The sequence below is a fragment of the Petaurus breviceps genome, unplaced genomic scaffold, assembly GCF_028583685.1.
Source record: "Petaurus breviceps papuanus isolate PSGF00001 unplaced genomic scaffold, PetGlider_PUasm1.0 175, whole genome shotgun sequence".
NCBI lineage: Eukaryota > Metazoa > Chordata > Mammalia > Diprotodontia > Petauridae > Petaurus > Petaurus breviceps.
In genome coordinates, this window is record NW_027185764.1 from 30,569,638 (window position 1) to 30,595,406 (window position 25,769).

Below are 25,769 nucleotides of genomic sequence, written 5' to 3' on the forward strand. Positions count from 1 at the left end.
TTCCTTCCTTCCTTCCTTCCTTCCTTCCTTCCTTCCTTCCTTCCTTCTTTCCTTCCTCCCTTCCTCCCTTCCTCTCTCCCTTCCTCCCTCCCTGCCTATCTTCCTTTCTTCACCCCATCTGACACTGTGACTGACACCTAGGAGGTGCTTAAGAAATACTTGTGGATTGTTTGATTACTGAGTGAATGTTTTGAGTCAAGCTCTAGTATAAGAATCAAAGTTGCAAGCACCCATGGGTTTTTCAGGTACCTTCTACAGCTGCTCACTAGTCATTCATTATTTATTGATGGCCTCCTAAATGCATGGCAGTTCATGCCTAGGCAGTATGGAAATGATTATTAATGTCAGGTTAGGCTTTTCAGTCACACCTGAACCTACATATGGTAGTCAATTTCATAGTCATCTTCAAAAATAAAAGGCTATATATTTTTCATTATTAAATTTTATTTTTAACTTCTGGAATAAAATAACAATTTTCATAATACAGTATAATAAAAAAAAGATGATTTCACGTGAAACTGCAAGTCTACTATGCACAACCTGCTGTTTCTTTCAAATATACAACAAAATTATATGAATTTTCCCTCCTTCCCCCCCCAGCTGACCACCATTAGACATAGATAGGTACATATATGTAAACTTATTCTATACATACTTCTACTTATCACTTCTTTCTCTGAATTCAGATAATGTTTTTCTTCATATGTTTTTTGTAGTTCATTTGGGTATTTGTAATAGTCAAAATAACTTACTCATTCAAAGTATTGCTGTTACTGTATACAGGGTTCTCTTGGTTCTGCTCATTTCACTCTTCATTTCTTTGTGCAGGTCTTCCCATGTTTTTCTAAGATCATTGAGCTCATCATGTCTTAGAGCACAGTAGTATTCCATCACAGTCTTATACCACAACTTGTTCAGCCACTTCCCAGTTGATGGGCAAATCTGCGATTTCCAGTTCTTTGCCACCACAAAGAGAGCTACCATAAAAGAGGTCTACAAAAAGAGATAGTTTTATTACCTCATTCCCTATTCTGATTTCTTCTATTTCTTTTTCTTCTCATTGATATTGCTAGGTATAACAGGAAAGATCAGTAGTCAATGCCTTGAATACTTTGCTTTGTAATCATTTATCAACTACAATCATTTTAATAGGATAAGAAGTAATTGTATGATTTATACTAAAAATATAGCCCCAGGTGAATACCTATGTAACTGAAACTATGATGTAGTTAACTAACTTGTGTTAGTTAACCTTAGAGAGTGTAACCATAATCATTACAGAGTAATCATTACAGATCTTAAATACATGACCATAAAAATCATATCTGCATATTAATCTTTATATTAAAAATGATGAAGAAAGAAAGCCCTCTGGAATGTAAAGGACTTTGCTAGGACATCAAAGCCTACAAAAATATAGTGGACTGATCTGCAAAAAAGTAGAGGGCATTGTTGAGCTATAAACCACTGTACAACAAGTAACCTAGAAATAAATGTGAATTTTGTATTTCATGATCTCAGACCATACTGTGTGAACTGCAGACCACCACCTTTGTTTTAATAAAAGTTGGTTTCTTTGCCCAGGAAGGTTTTACTTTTTTTCATGGGATTTCCAAAATAATATTGAATAATATTGGTAATAATGGGTATCCTTGTTTCATTTCTGATCTTACTGGAAAGGCTTCTAGTTTATCCCCATTATAAATAATGCTTGCTGATGGTTTTAGATAAAAAAAATTTTTTTGTCATTTTAGGGATAAATTCATTTATACCAGTATTTCCAAGTGTTTTTTAGTAAAAATGAGAGTAAAAAAAAGTTTTACTTTTTTTCATTGGATTTTCAAAACAATATTGAATAATTTTGGTAATAATGGGTATCCTTGTTTCATTTCTGATCTTACTGGAAAGGCTTCTAGTTTATCCCCATTACAAATAATGCTTGCTGATGGTTTTAGAGAAAAAAAAATTTTTTTGTCATTTTAGGGATAAATTCATTTATGCCAGTATTTCCAAGTGTTTTTTAGTAAAAATGAGTGTTGAACTTTTTTTTATTGGAAATACATGTATTTAAAGAGTAGTTATCTTTATTTGGTAGCATGTAGTATAATTTTTTTAGTCACTTTTCTTAATCTGCTTCGTCTTGAACTCTGACCTGGCATCATGGGATAGAAGATATTTCAGTCTCTGTTCATTCAATTCTAGGCCTTTCCATTGGCCTACTTTCAGTGCATATTCTAATATCACCTGAGAGCTATTATATGTTATCATTATACTCTTAAGAATTGTTTTTTGTAATACAAATGAAGCTAGCACAAAGGAGGTATTATTTTTGGATTCATGCTATAGATATAAATAAATGTACTGTTTCACATGTATATAATACTTTAAGATTAAAGTACTTTCCTCACAACAAACCTTTCCATTAATCAATGCTACTTCTCAAGTTCCAAAATAATCATTTATAATTCCTATTCCTATGATAAAAATAAAAATTTAGATTGTTTTCAAGGATCTATTGATCCATTTTAATATTAGTATAAATTTATAATTGAGTATTTAAATTGATTTGATTTAAATTCATATATTGGATACCCCTGAGTAGTTTGATTTTAACAATGTCATATTAAAAATAAAGAGTAATACTGGAACATGCCCTCCTAAATGTTTATATTGATTTCTTTTTTAGGGTTTGTCAACAAAATGGCAAGGCAATTTAATAAGAATTCTGTTTTGACAAAAGTACCATTAAAAAGGCTACAGACAGAATTTGATATTTCTGTTCCACATTCTCATGCAGAACTACTGTGGTAGTTCAGAAATTCTCATCCATTTGTCATTCTACTGAAATGCTACTAGACACCAGCATCTGCTATACTTTCATCTCTTTTATCATTAGCAGGCTAGTATAACCCTTCTCTATCCCTTAAGAGCAGAAATGTGTTATTTTAACAAGATGTTGTTACCTTTTCTACCATTCTTCTGATCCTACATCCCAGACTTGTTTGAGGATCACATAAAATCTCTATAAAGTGTTTCCTCAGCTATAAACCACTACACAAACTTAAGGTACTATTATCTTTTTTGTTATCAAGAAACCCCCACCACTTGGGATGTGTGGATATGAGGACCAGTTTTCTTGATTAGTTGTAGCACAACATGAAAACTAGTGCCTTATGCCAGGCTTCTTATAGTCACTAAACATTGATGTGATGCTTCTATCGATATGAGAGTTATCTAATTCAGATACAGATAATTTCATTTATTCTATTTTTGTGAAAAAGAAATGTGATCATGGAAACAGAAACCAGAAATACACCTAAATCGACTTATTTTCACTTTCTAAGTAGTTCACCCATATAAAATTCTTCCATCTGATATATATGTATATATGTATGTGTGTGTATGTATGCATACATACAATATATGTAATCTACGTATTATTGAAAAAATAAATCTTAAGTCATTATTTTAACACTTACTAAAATTTTTTGTCACCATCTGATTTTATTTACAACTGTTTCTTTTTTTTTATTTTAATGCAGGTACAGTCTGACTATTTGGACAGGAAAAGATGATAAATATTCCACTGAAGATTTGCTTTATATCAGAGAACACTTTGGGAAGAAGCAAGTTTTCTATGATATCTTAGAGCCACAAAACCAAGAATTCAAACAAGCTATTGGAATAAAAACTGAATAATAAAAGATCTTACAAACTATATTTCATACATTCTTATTTCACATATCTAATTTGCTTTGGACTTAAAAAAGCAACCTGAATTACTTCGTATGTTACAGTTACACATTGTTATGCTTTACAGGTTTGTCTGTTGATGGCTCCATTATTGTTGAGTTGTTTTGGTTGTGTCTGACTCTTTGTGACCCCATTTGGGGTTTTCTTGGCACAGATACTGGAATGGTTTTCCATTTCCTTCTCGAGCTCATTTTACAGATGAAGCAACTGAGGCAAACAGGTGAAGTGACTTGCCCAGGGTCACACAGCTAGTAAGTGTCTGAGGCCAGATTTGAACTCAGGTCCTCCTAACTCCAGGCCTAATGCTCTATCCACTGTGCCACCAACTGCCCATTGATAGCTCCACTATCCTCCTAATCACCCAAGTTCAAAACCATTAATGCTATGGATTCTTTCTTCTCCCCTCCCCCGCATCTTTTTTTTTTTCTTTAGCAATCGGGGTTAAGTAACTTGCTCAAGATTACACGGCCAGTTATCTCTGGGTGTGGTGCTAAGTGTCTGAGCCCGGATTCAAACCCAGGTCATCCCAACTCTGGGGCCGGTGCTCTTACTCTCTGAGCCACCTGGCTGCCCCTAAGCAATTGGGGTTAAGTAACTTGCTCAAGGCTACACGGCCAGTTATTTCTGGGTGTGGTGCTGAGTGTCTAAGCCCGGATTTGATCCCAGTTCATCCTGACTCTGGGGCCGGTGCTCTTACTTGCTGAGCCACCTGGCAGCCCCTCCTCCTCCACATCTAATAAACTTTTAAGTTTCACTTCTGAAATATCTCTCAAGGGGGCATCCAGGTGGCACCAGCCCTGGGGTCAAGGGGATGTGAGTTCAACTCTGGCCTCCTACACTTCCTAGCTGTGTGACAAGTTACTGGGCAAGTTACTTAGCCCCAATTGCCTATCTGTCTGTCAGTGTGTGTATTTATGTGTATGTACAGAAATATACACATACATACATATGTACACACACACACACAGAGTCCACCTCTGTCCATTCTCCTATGTTTATTCATCCTTGTTTAGGCCTTCATTTGCATTTACTGGTATTATTTTAATAGCTTTATAATAGATCTTTTCCACCTCTTCTCTCTTTCTTCATCCTTCACTCATTGCCAGAATGTTCTCCCTTAGAACTACAGTCAATCCACAAGCACTTATTAAGTACCATCAGTGTGCCAGGCACTGGGCACTGGGGATACATAAGCAAAATAATTTCTTCCCTCGTGAAACTTAGATTCTGCCAGAAGAGACGTGCATACACGAGCACATACCAAATAAATACGATGGGGAAGGCACTAGCAGCTGGGAGGATCAGGAAAAGCTTTGTGTAGACTGTAGAACTTGAGGTGAGCTTCCGAGGAACCTGAGGATTCAGGAGGTAGGGCATCCCATGCATAAAGTACTGTTAGTACAAGGCATGGAGGGAGGAGATGGAGTGTCATATGCAAGTGTGACCCCTATGCCAAAACCCATTGGTATGGGACTCTCTCTTTGTTGGTGGAAATGAAGGCCCCATCCTGCATGAGGGGCAAGGCAGAGTTGGTAAGAGGTGAAAGAGCTCCAGCCTTTACTGATCCCCTTTGAGTTTTGGGGAACTCATAAAGCTTCGCATCCCTATTTGAGATTTCAGGGCCAGCCCTCTTTGGGAACCCTTCAAGCAAGAGAACCACCACTTCCCTTTGTGAGTTCAAACTCAGGTCTTCCTTGATCATTGAGTCACTTCTACCACTCTTGGCTTTTGACTTCTAGGGACAAGACTGGAAAAACATGAGAAGAGCAGGTAGTTTCCATCATGTCCCTATTCCGAGCTTGTTACATTAGAGACTGTAGGGAGTTTCCTTTTGGGTGAGATCTAGGGCCTTCTCTCTTGGTTGAAGTTAACTCATTCCCAATGGGAAAGTGCCTGCATTCTGTATTGTCTGGTATATATTCTTTTGTCTGGAATATATTGTCCATATGCTTTCTCTTATTTCTGTTTTGCTGTGATTTGGATAAGTGAATTTCTTTGCTGTTTGCTTTGTGTTTTCATTATAGAGTTGGGATTAGGTGGGAAAAGGGTCAAGCCTTGAATATAGAGCTTAGAGTCCCCTTCACCTCCAAATGACATAGCGAATAGAAGTTAGATTAAACCCTATCACTTCCTCTGGACAAGCAGTATTTAGGGGGGCAAAAAGGACATTCTAGCCCAGCACCCCTCCCCCCCATCCCAGGAGAGCAGTGTGGCCTTGGTCCCCGACTTCCTGTTTTCCTTCCTGGCAGAAATGAAAGTTTCCCTTGGAGAAGGGTTGGGGGAGAAGAGGCTAGAGGTGTCTATCCTGCCTCCCTTCCAGCCCTTTCTCTACACATAAAGCTCCATCTCCTCTCACTACATAAGGAACAGCAAAAATCCTAGCTGAGCTGGATGGTAGGGTATGTGGAAAATTATGTGCAATAATGACTGAAGATAGAACAAAGTAAGGCTGTGAAGGACTTTTTCAGTGGAAAAGAATACCAGGTATGGTGTCTGAAGACCTGGGTTCAGATCTCACCTCTTACCATGACCTTGGAGGCAATAGGAAAACACTGGGAGTTTAAGTTAGGGGAGTGATAGTGGCACATGCTTTGGCAGCAGTGGACAGAACTCTGGGCCTGAAATCAAGAAGACCTGAGTTCAAAGGTGGCCTTAGACACGTGCTGTGTGACCCTGGGCTAGTCATTGAACTGCTATCTGCCTCAGTTTCCTCAAGTGTAAAATGGGGATTATAAAAGCCCCTAACCTGCATGGTTGTTGTGAGGATTAAATGAGATAATGTTTGTAAAGTGTTTAGTACAGTGCCTGCTATGTTGGTAGGTGCTTTTTTCCTTCCTTCCTTCAGGACAATTCCTTTGGCATCTATGTGGAGAATGGATTGTAAGGAGACACTTGAGACTGGGAGGGTATTAAGAGGGCATTATCATAGTCCAGGTCAGGTGAAAAGATCCTGAACTACGGCAGCAGCCAAGAGAGAAGGGAAGAGATTAGTTAGGAACAATATGATTTGGCAACTGACTAGATATTAGGTACAGGGAGGTAAGGAATTTAAAACCACTTCACTTATATTGCTTAGTGTTTTATCTGGGATACAGAATACAGATTGTAAAAATTTTCTCTGTTGGACTAAAGTTTCCTTTATGTCTGGACCAAACCAGTTTTCATCATGGAATAATACTAATATGCAAGAAATGGCTCTTGTAGCTTCAATCCACACCAAGAGATAATTTAAGCAGGGAAGCTGTGCTTTAGATAATGCTGATGTATTCTTTAAACTGGATAATTGGGGTAGCTTGCAGACTGGGAGCTGGATTAGGATGGGAGCAGAGGCCAAATGAATGACACAGTGATAAAAGGATGGTATTCTGTGACCCCCTGGGTATTTTCCCCTGGCATCTCATTTGCAAAGATGGCCAGCTGCCAATCCATGGAAAAAGAAGGGAAGTCTGTGTGCTATGTGTGTGTCCCTGCGGGTTGTCTGTGGTGATGAGATTCAGATTCAAGTTGGCTGCTTTCTCTATTATAGTAATGCTTTTTATTTATTTATTTATTTTTGCTTTTTGGAGGGCAGTTGGGGTTAAGTAACTTGCCCAAGGTCACACAGCTAGTTTTTGTGTGTGGGTGTTAAGTCTGAGGCCAGAACCGAACTCGGTTCCTCTGACTCTGGGGCCGGTGCTGTACTAACTGCGCCACCTAGCTTCCCCGTAATGCTTCTTTTTCACTAAACCACATCCCACTGACATCAGCTATTACCTTCTGTGTAGCCAGTGATAGTGATGCTAGATGGCCAGTTAAAAAGAGGCTTAATCTGATGTGGAAATATGTTTAACATGATTGTATATGTATAAGCTATATCAGATTGCTTGCTGGGAGAAAAATTTAGAACTCAACATTTTATAAAAATGAATGTTGAAAACTATATGTAATTGGAAAAAAAAATAAAACACTGTTAAGGAGGAAAAAGAACCTTGGTCTCTTCAAAATACTGTGAATACTAGGAGATTCAGGCTGAACGTTCTTCAGTGAAACCTCCCTTTGCCAGGATATGCAGAAGGCCATGCAGCCAAGTCCAGCTGGAGGCGAACTGGCCACATCTGGTGTCCTGCTGAGATTTAGATGTAACTGCAGCCTGGTCAGCTTCCCTCCAGATAGCTAAGTGACAGGAACAGTGAGATGGCTGGGATGGGCAGGTCTGGGATGGGGGACCACGGGGCAATGAAAGGTAATGAACTATTACCTAATATCAGTTTTTCAGCAGACAGATGTTAAGAAAATGCAGGTGCGAGTCACATTTTTCTATATATATTTTTAAAATTCTTGGTACTATCACGGGAAATAGCACAAAAAACCCCATTGTTTTTCTTTTCAGATTTACTCTTTCCTATTACAGAACTCTTTCTAAAATGTAAGCCATATGTAGAAGAGTGTGTATAGAACCTCTGGAAACCCAGTAAGCTGACATTTTGTGATATCTTCCAGGGGTTTTAATAGGCAACAAAAGCAGTGGATAATGAACACATAGCAATCTGCAGAACAGATTGAGACAGGGAAAATACATGGAAAGATCTGGCTATGGGAAAAGCAATGCCCATACAGGTGTGGTAGTGAATGCTATTGCCTCCGCATACATGAGACAGGTGTCAGAGTATGATGGAGCACTGGTCTTGCAGTCAAGAGAGACAGATTTGGATCCTTCCTCTGACATGTGCTGTTTGACCCCTGGGCAGCCATTTAAGCTTTCTGAGACTTGTGGCACAATGGAGCAAGTGCTGACTCTGGAGTCAGAGGATCTGGGTTCAAATCCTACATCTAATGATTACTATCTGTGTAACTAGGACAAACCACTTCACTTTTCTGAGCCTTGGTTTCCATGTCTGGAAAATAGGGGGTTGGACTAAATGCTCCCTTAGGTCATTTCTAGGTCTCTGATTCCATGATTTATACATTTTGTCAACCTGAAAGTTTTGTTAAAAGAGGCAGACTAGGTGATATATAAATTCATATTGTTTATTCCCTTAAAGCAAGCAGATATATGATTATGGAGCCAAAAAAAACCCCCACCAAACTAAAAAACAAACCTTCTGACTGACAAAAGAATGACCAGGTTTAAATTTGGTTTAGAATAATCCCAATCTCAGAACGTGTGTATCCCTCAGATTTATGTGTTTAACCATACTATGAGAAAGGAAGTTTTGTAGTTGAATAAGTTGTAAATACAATAAGACAAGGCAATTAATAAAGTAGTGTCAATTGGAAATTATGATCCCAGGATATCTGTTTCCCCTGTATAGCACATATCCCTAGGATACCAAGGTAAGAGAAGCCCCACTATTTAAGATAATGTCTGATTGCAGGCATCCTGTCCTTAATGTTCACAAACAGGAAGAATACTCCTGGTTAGCCTCATCTGGTCTTAAAGTTGTTGACACAGGAAAGGCCATCTTTAGAGCAAAGCAAAGAATGTCTCATTGATTAGTTCAGGCTTTGGCCCTTATTAGGATTCAAATGATCCAAAATGATTATTAATTTTAAATATCTATAGTACCTGCCTCACAAAACCATTTTGCAAACTGTAGGTCCAAACAGATACTGGCACTTATATCTGATATACTTAGAGACAACTGAGACACAAATTCTATCTGTGCATATAGCTCCTGTATTTAAGCATTTATTCACTGTTCAGAATAACCCACCAGCCATCTGGGAGAGAAGTGCTTCCTTCATTATATAGAAGGAAAATGCTGAAAGGGGGTGGAAATCTTGTACTAAGGAGTTCTCCTGAGGCCAGACCATTGTTCACATAATGCAAACAGCACACATTATGAACCCACCAAGAGGTTTTTTCATATTCTCTTCTAGTCTATGAGCACCTGAGTGGTGATAACAGGACTGCTTTTTGTCTCTCTCCCCTCTTTCCTTCTAAGTGAAGGCACTGGTTCCTCTCACTCAATTTTATTTTTGCCTTAGATTTTGGTTCTTTCTCTACCGAACAGTTCCTCAGCACACTAGCCCTACAGCCTAAACGGAGAAGTCCTACAAGTAATAGAACAATAATAGCTACTTTTCTACCCTACCCTCATCCACCACCCACACATTCACATATTGGCAAGTGAAAGCACTGATTACTGTACAAAATTGAAAGGACCATCAGAACTTAGTCATCAACTCAAATGCTAAAGTAAAAACATCAGGGCTTCTAAATAGTGGAGGCTGAGAGTCCTCACTGATGTTCATGAATTGCATTACAGCTTTCATTTCTGTCTACACATTTTTGTATAGACCTTGTTTTCCACCCTGGCGATTTGGTGCTTTGTGACTCAGAAAACACCTTCCTTATACAAATTTTGTATTTATTTATTTTTGTTTTTAAATAAAAACCTATAAACAGCAATTCCATGCAATTTTCATTACATTTAAGTTGAAGATGTTTGTAAAGAGTCCATTGGACATTAAAAAAAATGTGACACTGGGTTTCTAAGGTGGTTTTAAAGAAGTAAAAAAGTAAATATATTAAGTTAAACATGGCATGAGGAAGCTGCATTGCAAAAGTATTGAAAGTTGTTGCCATCACACCTTGACACAGTGACAGGCCACAGTACATCACATAGAAATTGCTGCAATTTTCCAATCATCTCTCATTGAGTGTTTTATTTTGTTTTCCTATTTTGAGTCTTTTTAAGGACATTGTCAAAGGCACAGGAAACTAGAAAAGAGAAAAAAAAAAGAGACTTTTCTTTTGTAATGAGTACAGGGGATGGAGAACAGGATGGATGCCTATTATATCCATTAAGCACTAGCTAAGAATATAGGAAATGTGTTTTTTTGGTTTTCTTGGTGCCATTGCTATGTCTCATAAAAATGTATTTGCAACTTTTGCATTATTGACCCTAGGGATTAGTAGGTATTGAGAAATAATCCCTTTGGAGCCCTTACAAATAAAAAAAAAAAACTTGATCCATAAACTTTTAAGTGATGATTGCTAGCATATTTCAAAATGCTTTAAACATAGCTCACAATACTTCATTTCTTTCAAGGAGTAAGATCAGTAAGGAGCTGTAATTCTATGGTTTTCTTTATCTCAAAATAATCTCAAATGTAACGAAATGAAATAATTTTTGTGAAATCAATACAAATATTTTTCATTTAATAAACAAGAAGTCAAAGGCAGACAACATTCAAAACTACATTTTAAAGTCTTTATTTATGGAATATACTGGTTTAGGAATAGAACCATATGCACGTTCTTTCCAATGTACATCTTTAAATCTAAAAAGCAAACAATTCTGCAAGTATTAAAAAGTGTAACAATGGGCTTAGCCATCTATAAACACCTGGAGAAGGAAATGGCAAACCACTCCAGTATCTTTGCCGAGAAAACCCCAAAAATGGGGTCATGGAGAGTCGAACACACCTGAAATGACTGAGCAACAACAACATCTATAAACACTGGGTATATTTCCTTAGAACGATGGTCTGGATCAAAAAAAAGATTTCTTTGATCAAATGATTCATCCACAGAAACATCAAGTAACAAAATCCTGCAATTAAATATTTATTTTCTTTAAAATATTCAACTACACACAACTAACCCACTACCACATACAGTGCAACTTGCTTCTGTCAAATTACCAAGAAAAGCAACATAAACTGGAAATTAGGAAATACAGAATTGTTTTCCTACACAATTATTTATTAGGTTAATGCTAGAGTAATGTGAAGAAATATCGAAAGCTGTGAACCACAAATATTAAATTCATATTTTCAGGTGCTATGTAATTTTGTTCATAGTTTGTTATGTAACTACTATGTCCAAGACAAGGAATGGTATTTTGTAACATCATATTTCCAAATGATAATAAGACAATGGTTTTCATTTTATATTGTTTGGAAGTTATTCCCAGGTCCTAAAAAACTAGATGAATGGAAATACTATACTTGAATACCATTTGGGGATATACAGCTACAAGTCTACACAAATATGCCTAGCTTCATTGCAAATCCGAAATCAAATGTTTAGAATTAAATCTATAACCAGTTAGTACACTCTCTTATTAAGTTTCTATTGGGTTTCTTACTTAAATATAACCTTATATTCAATATTTAAACTAAATGAACATTTAATCAGTGCTTACCAGAAACTAAAGATAATTTGTTCTCAATTAAATGGGTGCTTCTTTGAAAATAACCCCTTAATTTATTTATATAATTCAAAATGAGTTTTTCTTTACTTTTGACCTATAATAATATGTATATTTTACTATTGGCAATCTAAAGAGAATTTCCATTGATGGTCATAGAAGTTAATAAGTATGGAGAAGAAAGCATCTCAGAGAATAACCAGACACAGACAGAGGTATGAATTGAAATAGCACTTTGCCACATTGGTCAGTGTTCTCATGGTGATGTAGCAGCTGATTATATTACCAAAATAGATTTATTAATATCACTGCAATGTGTTTTATTTTTTATTTTAATCAAATTCATACTTACCCATAAGATGGTTTGTTTCACTTTTTTTTGGTGGTGGGGGGGGGAGGAGGATAGCTAGAAAATTTTATAATGGCCATAATGTTTTAATTTTATACCTTGGACGGTATGGACTCCTTTAATATTCATTGACTTAAAACAGAGTTACTTTATAAAATATTTGGGTAAATATGAAGAGTCTGTAGAACTGAAGCAAAACCTTGTGATCTTTTTTCTTTATTGATTTTTATTCAAGTGAAAAACTTGGACCACATGAAGGTTATGAAACATGGTTATTATGGGGAAGATGAAAGGTCTATTAGAAATAGGACCTTCAACTTTGCACTTGTTGTGAGAGGCCATTTGGTGGTGGATGGAGAGCTGGCCTGAGAGTCAGGAAAAGGTGGGTTCAAATCCTACTTCTGGAACATTCTGGCTGTGTGACCCTGGGAAAGTCACTTCACTTCCTAGTATTCAAGGCAACTGACTCTATAAAGTCAGTCAGTCAAGCATTTATTTAGCACCTACTATGTGCCAGGCACTATGCTAAGCAAGTTACAGGTAAGTTGTACATCTGTATTGGTGGAAAGTTTTCTCACCAGACTAAGAGAGAGAGAGAGAGAGAGAGAGAGAGACACACACACACACACACACACACACACACACACGATAGTTTAGGTGTTTATAACTGCCCCAAGGCAGTGACTATCTCTTTTATCTAAAGGTCTATAACCACAGTGCCTAAAATCATGCTTTACTCCTAATGGATACCCATTGACTTACAGACTGCTTCCATGGAGGAAGGAGGATGGACTACATAACCATTTAAGGCTCCTTCTGTCTTTCAGACTCATACACGTCATGTAAATGTGTTTATTGACCATCTTTTAAAAATTTACCAATTGCTTAATTTGTTCTGTTTGTAACGATTGTCTCCTTAACAACATCTTCTTGCTTTTGAACTCTTTGGGAAACGCAGGGACTGTTGGCATGAGGATCTTTTGTCCACAAGAAAAGAGACTGGAAATCTTGTTGCTTACACCGATATCCGGGATTGGAGGATAGGAATTCACATTTAAAGGGGGAAGAAACCCTGGACGGGTTTGTGCGGTGTGATCTAGTGGGAACGCCCCCGAACCCCGCCTTTCCAGCATTGCGTGATTTCTCCTGCTTAGCGGACCGGGAGGCACATTCTCTGGCAATTCTTTGGACCCCGCCAGCACTGGTGGAGATGGAGAGAGGATTTTTTTCTTTCCTACAAATGTTTTTGCATCTTCTGAAGTTGGCAGAGTGAGACCGGTAGTGAGCTGAGAATCTGAACTATAGTGATTTGCCCCAGAGCTTCTCTTTTGGACAATACTTCTCAGGGTAGAAACAAACATTGCCTGGGCTGCTGACTCAGGGTCCTGGTCCACAGGGATGTCGCTGCAGGGAGTGCTTCCTTCTGAAAAGAAGGGCTGGGAATAGATCTCATCATAAGACAGCTTCCTGGAACCAGCCTGTTCAAAGGCCTTTAACAAGTGTGCAGCATCTTTCACATCAATACTTTGGTGTCGGGTGATAAACCGCTTGGATAAGGCTAGCCCGTTTATTTTCAGAGAGAATTCTTCCTCCGGTGTAATATCCTGAAGTTCTTCTTGTAAGGAGGCCACTTTACCCTGGTGCAAGAGTGAAGGAGGGCTTTTTATCCAAGGATCTAATTGCAGGTGTTGCGCTTGGCCCAGCTTAGGCCCACTATGAACTGCAGCAGGCCTTCCAGTAGGGGAACCTGGTTCTGAAGCATCGTCACTGCTACCTGAAAGATCCAGATCTTTAAAGCCCAAAAGCCCTTTATCCATTTCAGAGGAGTTTGATCGAGGAGAAGAAGCAGTTTTAATCTCTATTTCCGAAGGGGTCCTACAGGAGGTTGGAGAATGAAATTCCTCCATATCCCCAGGGGGCATATTCAAATACTGTTTAGTAGTGTGCCTCCCCGAGGGAGACTTAGCAGTCGTGATTATGATAACTTCTTTTCCTTTGGCCTTACAAGCATTGAGGAGAACCTTCAGGGTATCTCTGTCCTCTGAATTGATAGCATAAACCAGGGCTGAATAACCAGCGTGGTCTTGCAGACTCAAGTCGGCACCACTTTTTATCAGCAAAGAGACTATTTCAGGACCCGCCTTTTCTAAGCAAGCGTGCATCAAGGCTGTTTTTCCAGTTTTGTCTTGTATGTTAGGATCAGCATTATTTTCCAACAGATACTTGACCATTTTGACTTTGCTGACGCTCTGGTGATCAACATGCTTGGTCTTACAAGCTATCATTAAAGGGGTTTCCCCACGATCGTTACTCTCATTGATGTAGGCGCCACCTTCCAACAAGAGTCTGGTCAGGCGAAGTCGACTTTGATAGACTGCTTTTATCAGGGAGTTTCCATCATTCGAAAACTCTATGGCTTCATCCATCTCAAAGCTCTATAAACCAAACTGCAGGGGTGACAACGACCTAGTTAGAGAAGAACATGAAAAATATTAGCCAAACTCAAAATCCCAATTTATAGTCGCTGCATTACTAGTTCTTAATTTCTGGGGAAAGCACAGTAGACAGAAGCTATAAAGGGGAATGATAATTAAACAATTTTCATGAAAATGAGTCGTGCAAAATGCAATACAGAATCACATGAGATACAAATTTCACTATGCATTTCATATTGGTAACTGTCTTTTAGGAATAAAAAATGTCATTTTTTTCGAACAACACATTGAACTTTCATGGTTATGACATGAAATGCAATAAGTGGTACGGCTGTAATGGAGGGGGAGAGGAGAAGTTGATGCAATCGCCAAATGGAAGAGGTTAGGGAGCCTTCAGAGGGGCCTGGTGAAGGTTAACGCTCCTTTGGTGGAGCCTCAACAGACATTCTGTAAAAGTAGCTATGGTCTGATAATTGGATGATGACTACACACATTGTTGATCAGCAGAGTAACTGGAGATTTAGTAGCCTGGATCTGACTCTTGGTCTGACTTTTTCTTTCTTGGTGCTGTTCAAATAAGGAAGTGAGGGCTAAATTCTTAGTGGAGAGAGAGTTCTCAGGCCCATGTGGCTCAAGAGTTGTTGCTTCTGTGGTTGTTGTGCCTATTCTTTCCACTTCTACCAGAAAAAGATAGTAGATAACTAAGACTTCCTGAGCTTCAAAAGGTCCAGAAAGTGAGACACCTGAGGTCCCAGAAGAGAGTCCATGTTGTGCTTTGGAACTAGCTACTCCGGCATTGAAGCTTCACAGAAAGATCTTTAGAACCTAACTCAGTGGTAGCTGAGAAGCTGATTCATGCAGTGACTATGCTGCATTTTGACATTTTGCTACATAGAAACTGCTCTAAATCTGAGCCCACTCTCCCCAGGGACTGACATAAAGGGATTTCAAAGTATATTCTGAAGCAGTAATTATAAGAACTGTCTGTTACCAGAAGAAGCAGACCAATGGATCACAGCAGAGGAGAGAGAAGTAGAAACTAATATATGGGAGAGATTATTAGTATCAATAATAATTTTTAAAATCTGGAAGGATAGAATTTAAAAATTTAATTCAATAAAATCTTGGAAAATTAAATAACCACAGAGATGAAAAATGGGTTTAGATTCATGCCTTAGATCATGTGCAATACTAGACTCTAAATCAATGAATTAAATATTTTAAAAGTCCAGAAGAAAACTGAACAATAGACTTGTCTTAATTGTGGAGAGAGAAAAAATATCGAGCAAATGGAAGAAATTATTAGAGAAAATACTGATGCTTTAATTACACAAAGAAATTTTTTTTATAAACAAAAGCAATCTTTTAAAAAGAAAAGAAGGGAAAACATTGAGAAAAACATTACAGATACATCAGATAAAGGTTGGACATAGATGTTTTATAAGTCTATTTGTGCTTCAGAATAACATACAATCCCTTAGAGAGGAAGAGTCAAAGGATCTGAACAATTTTTGAAGGAGGAATTTTTGGAGGGAGGAGAGGGAAGTTCAAACCTGAGATTTCACTAGTATGTACAACTCCTGGTGTGGAAACTATCTCTGTGTATTCAGATCAGCCCCTTGCCTGTAACTTAGAGTTGTAATAAGTTACCTGACTCTTAATGCAGTTGTTTCTCCCCTGATAGCGTGGTTCATAGGTTCATAGATTCACTACAGCTGGAAAGGCCCTTCAAAAACCATCCAGTCCAAATCTATCATTTTACATAAGAGGAAACTGAGGGACAAGGAGGCTAAGTGACTTGGCTAGGGTTATATAACTAATAAATGTCTGAGGCAGGATTTGAACTGGTGCTCTGAGCCCAGTCCTTTCTCTACCATACTACCTAGACACTGTAGTTAGTCTGTATCAAAAGAAGGATGTGATTCTAAAGCTGGTCCTCTACAATGTAGCTATTAGTATATTACAGCCACGTGAAAAGCTATTCATATTTCTAACCATCAGAGAGAATCATAAATCAAGACAGCTGAACACTACATTACAATAATCAAATTGACATAAGAGAGGGAAAAAAATCAGTGTTGGCAGGTTTGCAAAGATAGGAACACTTTCCCATTGCTGCTGGAATTTTAGTAAACTTCTAAACTGATCACACCCTTTGACCCAATAATTCTATTGTTAGGGCTAGGACCTAAAGATGTTACTGTAAAGAAAAAAAGATATTATATTAAAAATCAAATATCAAAAATTTTAACAGCTACTTTATAGTAGTGCAGAACTTGAAATGACAAATGTCCAAACATTGGGGAATGGTTAATTAAATAATGAGGTAATTACTATAATGAGGCAAACCTGAATAATACAAAGAAATTTGGAAAGACATATTTGAAGTGATGCAATGTAAGACTGATAGAATAAGCAGAAAATACACATTAACTATAGCTAAATACATTTCTTATAAAGGAACAAAGCAATGGTTTTAAGTAAACAGATGGTTTCCAAAAGAGGACACAGAATAAATTTAATTGGTTTTATTTTTATTTTGATAAATGTTATATTACTTTGAGTACTACTGCACTATGAGAAATAACAAATATGAAGAATTCAAAAAAACCTGGTAAAACTTTTATGAACTGCAAAGTGAAGCAAGCAGAATCAGGGAAGCAACATACATGATAACTACGATATTATAAAGAGAAAGAACAATAAAATAAAGCCAAATGCTATGCAATTTATAATGACAAAATTTGGCCTCACAGGGGAGAAAATGGATGTCTCTTCTTTCATTCAAGAGGTTTTCGCAGGGGCTGGGGGATGGGAAAACTACAATTATGAAATGTTGTATATCCTGTTAGAAGCAGTCAACATGTTGGTCAGTTTTGCTGAATTCTTTTATCTTTTTCTTTTTTTGTAATCTTCCTTACAAGAAAAGTCCCTAGGAGTTGGGCTAGGGGCAGGAGGAAAAAACATATTTACAAATAAATGTATTACCAAAAAAAAAAGGCATCACTAAAATAAATAAAATGCATGTTACACAAAATTGAAATACAATGGTTGATGCTGATTCCAGAAAAATGAGATTAAAATACACTTTGTTTCTTTGTTCAATCAATCATTCAATCAACTACCATTTAATAACATCTATTATATGCCAGGCACTGTGTTAACTAGTGTTAAAAATGGTTAAATTAAAAATAGAGAAAAAAAGAATAGAAAGTTGAACAAACTGTCAGTAACAATCACAATTAGTTTTAGTTATAAGTAGTAACAATAACAGTTTTAATTAATTTTTTAAATGGAGATACTATAGGGGTTGTTTACTGGGGAGTGATTGACATATAAAACCCATAAGCATCAATAAAATGTATTTTTAAAACCTCCCCTCCTCTGACTGGAGGCATCCTGGAAGGGGTCCCTGAGCTGGTCCTCAAGAACGGTTCAGAGTGCGAAGTGGTAGCACCTGACCCAGGCTTTCTCTACTTGTCAGTGAAACAGTCACAAGAGGTTTCTGTCTCTGGACTCATGCTCAAAAAGCTGAAGGTCTGAAGCATGGGTAATTTCTGAAGCATTGTTTTAGAGTTTGAAAGACTAATGTTTCCAGTGAAAAAATAATCAGCAGACCATGAAGAATTGAATAATCCTGTGGAGTTTTCAAAGAACTGAATGCTGACTTCTCAAAAGGTAAACACTTGTCAAATAATTCACTCTTGCTGGTTTGGTTCCTATACTCTTGTATGAAATATCTACATGTTCAAGCAGAATAAGGTTGGATTCTCTGTTCCTGTTGGCTCTGATTAAAATTTCATTTGATGCAAATATAACTACTGTTGAAATTTTAGAGGTGTGTTAGAAACCTGTCAGATATGACTCATTTTATATATGCTACCTGTTCACAAAGCAATCAATCATTTATTAAGCTCTTGCCATGTACCAGGCACTGTGCTAAACCCTGTTGATATAAAGAAAAAGCAAAAATTGTCCCTACATTCAAAGAACTTACATTCTAATAATCAAGGATACAACATATACATACATACATAAAAACACACATAGATACACACGTATTAGGTACATACAGTAGATAGAAGGTAGCTTTAAAAGGGAAAGTAGGGGACAGCCAGGTCACGTAGTGAATAGAGCACCGGCCCTGGAGGAGGACCTGAGTTCAAATTTGGCCTCAGATACTTGACACATTTACTACCGTGTGACATTGGGCAAGTCACTTAATCCCAATTGCCTTGACTTTCCCACTCCAAAAATAAAAGTAAAAGGGAAAAAGTGGGGATGTCTGGGAAAGACCTCCTATTAGAAATGGTTCTTGACCAAAGTCTTTAAGGAAGCTAGATAACCCCCACCCAGTTGTTCTTTGATTTATATTTTGTGTTAATTCTCTGTACACATGTTATTTCCTTCCACTAGAATGTAAGCTCCTCAAAGGCATGGGGCTGTTTTATTTTTATCATTATATCCTTAATGTTTGACACAGTGCCTAGCACATAGCAGGTGCTCAATAATTGCTTTTTGCTTACTTATTAGCATGCCTTGGTAAGATTATATCTGGGGGCGGAGCCAGGATAGAGGTATAGATGCAGGAAAATTCCATGTGCTCCCTCTATAACCACCTCAAATACCTATAAAAAATGACTCTAAACAAAATTTAGGGTTATAGAACCCACAAAATGACAGAAACAAATTTCCCACCGAAGGCAGCCCGGCAAGCTGGGAGGAAGGGTCCATTGCAGCTCACTGGGAGCTGAGCCCAGCCCTGGTTTTAGCCCCAAGGCACCCCGACCAGCCGTGGGTGGAGGAACTTCTGGAGAGTAGATCACCAGCAGCTGTGGCAATTTCCAGAAATATCAACCCATAAATGCCAAAGACAAAGTAAAACATCAGTGAAGTACTCTGTTGGAACTGGGGGCGGGGATGGAGTACATTCTGGCCTCTGCTCCCCAGAGGGAGAAGCGGCTGAAGTGCAGAAGCAGCTGCCATGTGGCTGCTTCAGAGCTCCTGGCCTACAGATTGTAGGGGGACCAAGCAACCAGTCTGAGGGGTAATCGCTCTTGCTTTAACCTGCTTGGATCTGGATCCCTGTCCTGGGTGGAGGTTCTGGGGTGGGTGACCAGGTGCCAGAGCATGTGGAGGCTTTGGAGAGGGCAGCCAACTAATAGCACCAGCAGCTGCAAAAACCCCAGCAATTTGGGACAAAGCTCTCCTCTCTGGAAGCAGAGTTCTACTGTGACAAAAAGCTCAAAAGTCAAGTAATTGAGTGGCAACATGAACAAGCAAAGGAAGCAAAGCAAGCCGAGCAATTCGGCTTTAGATTCCTCTTTTGGGGACAAAAAGGATCAAAACATGGAATAGGAAGAAGACAACGAAGTCAGAACTCCTGTACCAAAAGCTTCCAAGAAAAGTACAAGCTGGTTACAGGCCATAGAGGAACTTAAGAAGAAATTTGAAAACCAAATAAGAGAAGTGGAGGAAAAATTGTGAAGAGAAATGAGAATGATGCAAGAAAATCATGAAAAGAGAGTCAACAACTTGACTGAAGAAAATAACAGCTTAAAAAATAGACTAACTCGGGGCAGCTAGGTGGTACAGTGAGTAAAGCGCTGGCCCTGGAGTCAGGAGGACCTGAGTTCAGTTCTGGCCTCAGACACTTCACACACACATAACAACAACAACAACAACAACAACAACAACAACAACTAGCCGTGTAACCTTGGGCAAGTTACTTAATCCCAATTGCCCTCCAAAAGGCAAAAAAATAGACTAACTCAAATGGCAAAAGAGGCTCAAAAAGACAATGAGGAGAAGAATTCCTTAAAAAGCCGAATTTGCCAGATGGAAAAAGAAGCTCAAAAGCTCACTGAAGAGAATCATTCCTTCAGAATTAGACTGGAGCAAATAGAAGCTAGTGACTTTATGAGAAATCAAGATACTATTAAACAGATCCAAACAAATGAAAAAATAGAAGGCAATGTGAAATATCTCATTGGAAAAGCCATTGACTTGGAAAATAGATCCAGGAGAGATAATTTTTAAAAATTATTGGACTACCTGAAAGCCATGATCAAAAAATCATCCTTCAAGATTTTCTTGAATTCTAAGAATTTCCTTAGAAATCATCCTTCAAGAAATTCTCAAGGAAAATTGTCCTGATGTTTTAGAACCAGAGGTCAAAATAGAGGTTGAAAGAACCTACCAATCACCTCCTGAAACAGATCTCAAGAAGAAAACTCCTAGTAATATTATAGCCAGGTTCTGGAGTTCCCAGATCAAGGAGAAAATATTACAAGGAGCCAGGAAGAAACAATTTTAATATTGTGGAAACACAATCAGGGTAACACAGGATCTGGCAGCTTCTACACTGAGGGATCAAAGGGCTTGGAGTATGATATTCTGGAGGTCAAAGGAGCTAGGATTAAAACCAAGAATCACCTACCCAGCAAAATTGAGTATCATGTTTCAGTGGAAAATATGGTCATTCAATGGAATAGAGGACTTTCAAGCATTAAATGAAAAAAACTAGAGTTGAATAGAAAATTTGACATTCAGATACAAGAAGCAAGAAAAACACGAGAAAGTAAACAGGGAAAAAAATCATAAGCCACTTATCAAAGTTGAACTATTTACATTCCTACATGGAGAAACAATAATTGTAACTTATGAAACTTTTTTCAGTATGAGGATAGTGGAAGGGAATAGTAAAATATATACATATATATATATATATATGTATGTATACCTACATATATATGTCTATATAGGAGGGTATATGGGCATATGAATACATACGTGAGTGTGTGTATATATGTGTACAGGTATACATAGATGAAGGCACAGGACCAATTGAATAGGAAGGGATGATACTTAAAAGGTGAAATTGAGAGGTGAGAGAGGAATATAATGAGAGGAGATGGGGAGAGACAGAATGGAATAAATTATCTCATATAGAAGAGGCAAAGGAAAACTGTAACAATGGAGGAGAAGAACAGGAATGCAAAAGGGAATGGGTCAATCTTAGTCTCATTGAATTTGGCTTAGGGAGGGAATGACATACACATTAAATATCTTGCCCTACAGGAGAGTAGGGGGGAAGGGGATGAGATGGGGGATGATGGAAGGGAGGGCAGGTTGGGGAGGAGGGAAGTTAGAAGCACACACTTCTGAAAAAAGAAAGGGTCAATGTAGAGAATAGAACAAGTTGGGGGTGTGTAGCAGCAAGCACCCCAAGCGTCCTCAGGGTTTGCTGTCACCACAGGTTCTTGGATCAGCTTTGATAAAGGAAAGCAACTCAAAATGGGTTAACAAGCTTACTTTAATCAGTCAAACATGTATCATTTACCTAGTTCAGGGGAAAAAGGTCAGCACCCCAAACTTCAAAGTATACAGGCAGAATTATCAAGAAGAAACAGATCAAGTAGACAGCTTTCCAAACTGTCAAGCCATTACATCCATACCAAATCAACATCTGGGTTTCAACATCTGGGTTTTTCAAAGCCGGGGGCTCTGGACAACGGCTTCCCAGAATCCAGATCAAATCACAGAACACTTCTCAAAGTGAGCCCCAAAACAAAGCTACACATCAGGGCTTATATAGCCTTCTCCTGGCTCAGAGAATGTAACAACCTTATTGACTCACTGGCCAATCAAGAAGTATCTACTGAAAAACAAGCCTCCCACCCCAGGCTCCTCCACTTTAGCCTAGGGGCAGGGAAGATCTTCAAAATTTACATTCCCATTACAGGGTGGGATAGGATAGAGGGAAATATAGTCAGTCTTTCATGATTTATCCACTGTGGAAATGTTTTGCATCGTACATGTACAACCTATATTGAATTGCTTATCTTCCCAGTAAATTTGGGTGATGAGGGAGGATGAGAAAGAATCTGGAATTCAAAGTTTTAAAATCAAATGTTTAAAAAGTATATTATTATTATTTTACATGCAACTGGGAAATAAGATATACAGGTACTGGGGTATAGAGATACATCTTGTCCTACTGTAAAGTCGAAGGGGGCTGGGGGAGGATATAGGAGATAGCAGATTGGGACAGGGCGTATACAGTGGGATCGCGGTTTTGGGGTGGTGGGTATGGGAAAGACGGGGAGAAAATTTGTAACTCAAATCTTGTGGAAATGAATGATGTAAACTAAAAATAAACATAAAATCGAATTTTAAAATAATTTTAAAAAAGATTATATCTGGGATAAACTCCAGATTTCAGAAGACACTGCCACATTGACTCATGTACAAAAGAAAACAACTAAGATGGTGAAAAAAATTTAAAACACTATCAAAGGAGGATTCATTGAAGGAATTGGGGATTTTCAGTTGGGAGGAGAGAATTTTTGGTGGGGAGTGATGGTTGTCTTCAAGAATCTGAAGGATTTTCCTAAGAATTTTTGTACTTTTTTACTTGGCCCAAGAGGAAAGAAGCAATTGGTGGAAGACGCAGAAAAGCAGACAACTTTCTAACAACCAGAGCCATACAAATTGGAACGGTCTGCTTTGGGTGGTAGTAGGTTCTCCCTCATTGGAGGTCTCTTCAAGGAGAGTTTGGGTGACTACTTGTTAGGGAGATTTTCAAGGGGATTCATGGTCAGGCTGGACTACATGTGCTCTCAAGTCCCTTTCAACATTGATACTGCACTGAATAATAAATTTATTAAAGTTTTCAACCCCTTAGTATCTTAAGTTAATGCTGTATCAACAAGTTCCTAATTAGCTAAGAGAGTACTTAAATACCGTGCTTTCATTTCTTTTTTGTATTGATTGGGTAAATCCAAAAGTTTGTTTTATAAATAGTAACAATCAGAAATCTACAAGGAAACAAAAACTAGGCAGCTTTGAAAACAAAGTGTAGCATTTATTATGTAAATTTTCTTGAAATTGAAATTTATTGTTTTATATTGAATCCTCATCTCCTGCTGTGTACATGGCAATGTTTGTTTTTTCTTTTCTCATTTTGTATTTAAGTTTAAAATAAATAATAAAATTTGCAAAAAAGATAAATATTAACAATGAAAGAATAGTTTTTTCTTTAGATGTCAGAAAGTAGTTTTACCTATATAGTAAGCAAAGAAATATATGGTGAGGCCAAATTTATCTTCCATATTCAGCATATTTAAAGTAAATGATGAACTAAGCAATGAAGAAAAATGTTAGTGCTAGAAGAAACCTCAAGGCCCATTTAGTCCAATCTCATTTTGTAGCAGAGAGGATTGAGTGTCTAAACCCATGGGCATTCATTGCCTAGATTGGAATTAGAACTCAAGATTCTTGATTCTCAGACCAGTGTTCATTCCAATAGCACAACAGGATACCATGGAATATGAAAGTATTTTCTACTACAGCAACATACACACACACATGAATTCATTTTGCTTCAGAAAAGTGTTAAATGATCCAGAAAAAAAAATCAATTTAGTACCAAATTAAGCTAAGAATGTGATAATATAACAAAACTAATTCACAACTTTAATAGGAAGCAATATATGTGTTATGACAATTGTTATTTATTTTCACAATATTTTCCAAAGCACTTATTCCTCCTGTTTCTAGATCATAAACTACTTGAAGGCAGTAATTGGTGTCATCTATTTTTTCTGCATCCCCTACAACACCAACACTACCAAATGTATGCACAAAGCAGTCATTGAAGAAAATACCTATTGATTTAGATCTCAATGAAATAACCTAATTAGGTATATGCAGTGTGTGCATAAGTGCGTGTGTGTGTGTACGTGTGTGTGCAATGTTCTGAAGAGCTCATTTCAGCTTGACATATGTGCCACAGAGTGATGTACAAAATTTTTGGCCTCCTCTTGAATGTTTGTTGAACTGTGTTGATTAAATGCGTGCCAGATGTAGGCTCTGAATGCCGTATTATCTATAAGTGCTCTGTAAAGGAGGCAACAGGATGACAAAGAAAGAAAAGACCATCATCTTGTAGGTAGTACAGTAAATGGATTTTCTATGTAAATTAATTTACTATCAAGGTAAATGAATTATGCGACCTCACCCACAGATGCCTGGAAAGTCCTCCCTCCCCTGTTTTCTTTGCCTAGTAATAGTAATAAAAATAGCCAAAATGGTAACAATAGGCATTAGTCTTTTAAATCTGTGAAGTATTGTACATGTATTATCTCATTTTGGCCTCTCAATAACCTTGTGAATTAAGTACTTATTGAAACCTTTAAAACCCAACTCAAAAGCTACTTCACCCATGAAACCTAGTAACTTTACTGTTAGTAACTTTCTGGTTGTACTTTTCCAGTAGACGACAAGTTCCACAGTGGGAAACAGGAGGAAATATGTTTGTAATAATTACAATAGCTAACATTTATATGCTGCTTCACACATATCACTTCGCTGGATCCTCACAACAATCCTGTGAAGGATATTCCATTATTATATCCATTTTACACAGAAGAAAATCAAGGATAAGGGGGTTTTAAATGACTTGCCTGGGATCCTTTAAAGCCTTCAAAATATACCTCCTCCATGAAGCCTTCCCATGTTAGTAACTTCCCAATGGTACTTTTCCAGTAGAATACAAGCTAGCAAGTCTTTGAGGCAGGATTCAAACTCAGGTATTCCTAAGCCCCAGTTCAGCACGTTTTCCATTTTATCCATCCACCTAGCAGGTCAAATCTTGTGTAGTACAGGGACCACAAGGGAGCAAACAGTGAGTGCTGCTTTACCCTGCAGTGTGGGGATTGAGATTGGCTGCGGTTTTTTTTTGGAATTTTTAGCTCTTGCTAAAATTGCTAAATTTGTGAGAAGATAGGGAAACATGAATGGGCAAATGTATGCTTGATACACTTTTTTGTTTAATATGCATTATTAAAATTTTACCAATGACTTTTTAAAAACTAGACAATCAACAAAACAATAACTCAAGCTCTGACTTGTAGTGTTTGCTTATTTCTCAGGTGTAAAGGTTCACACTGAAAATTTAACATTCAGCTCTCCTCAGGAGGTAAGATCTGCATCCAACAAACCCCCTGCTATATTCCTTCCATTGCCTTAAGGAGGACATTACAAATATCTATCTATCTATCTATCTATCTATCTATCTATCTATCTATCTAT

The 25,769-nt window shown here is 37.7% G+C and overlaps 2 protein-coding genes across 5 annotated transcripts in view; one reads left to right on the forward strand and one right to left on the reverse strand.

The window, feature by feature from the left end:
• Nucleotides 1-3,718, forward strand: part of FAM151B (family with sequence similarity 151 member B) — a 51,879-nt gene extending 48,161 nt beyond the window's left edge. For all 4 annotated transcript variants that reach the window (XM_069085021.1, XM_069085020.1, XM_069085023.1 and 1 more), the window contains one exon: nucleotides 3,543-3,718. In XM_069085021.1, coding sequence (XP_068941122.1) covers nucleotides 3,543-3,699 — 157 coding nt within the window. In that variant the 3' untranslated portion in view covers nucleotides 3,700-3,718. The remainder of the gene's footprint in view (nucleotides 1-3,542) is intronic.
• An 8,770-nt stretch (nucleotides 3,719-12,488) lies between these two features.
• ANKRD34B (ankyrin repeat domain 34B) overlaps nucleotides 12,489-25,769 on the reverse strand; it is a 28,734-nt gene continuing 15,453 nt past the window's right edge. Inside the window, exon 2 of the mRNA XM_069085024.1 lies at nucleotides 12,489-14,706. Within this exon, the coding sequence (XP_068941125.1) occupies nucleotides 13,107-14,666 (1,560 nt within the window). The 5' untranslated portion in view covers nucleotides 14,667-14,706 and the 3' untranslated portion in view covers nucleotides 12,489-13,106. The remainder of the gene's footprint in view (nucleotides 14,707-25,769) is intronic.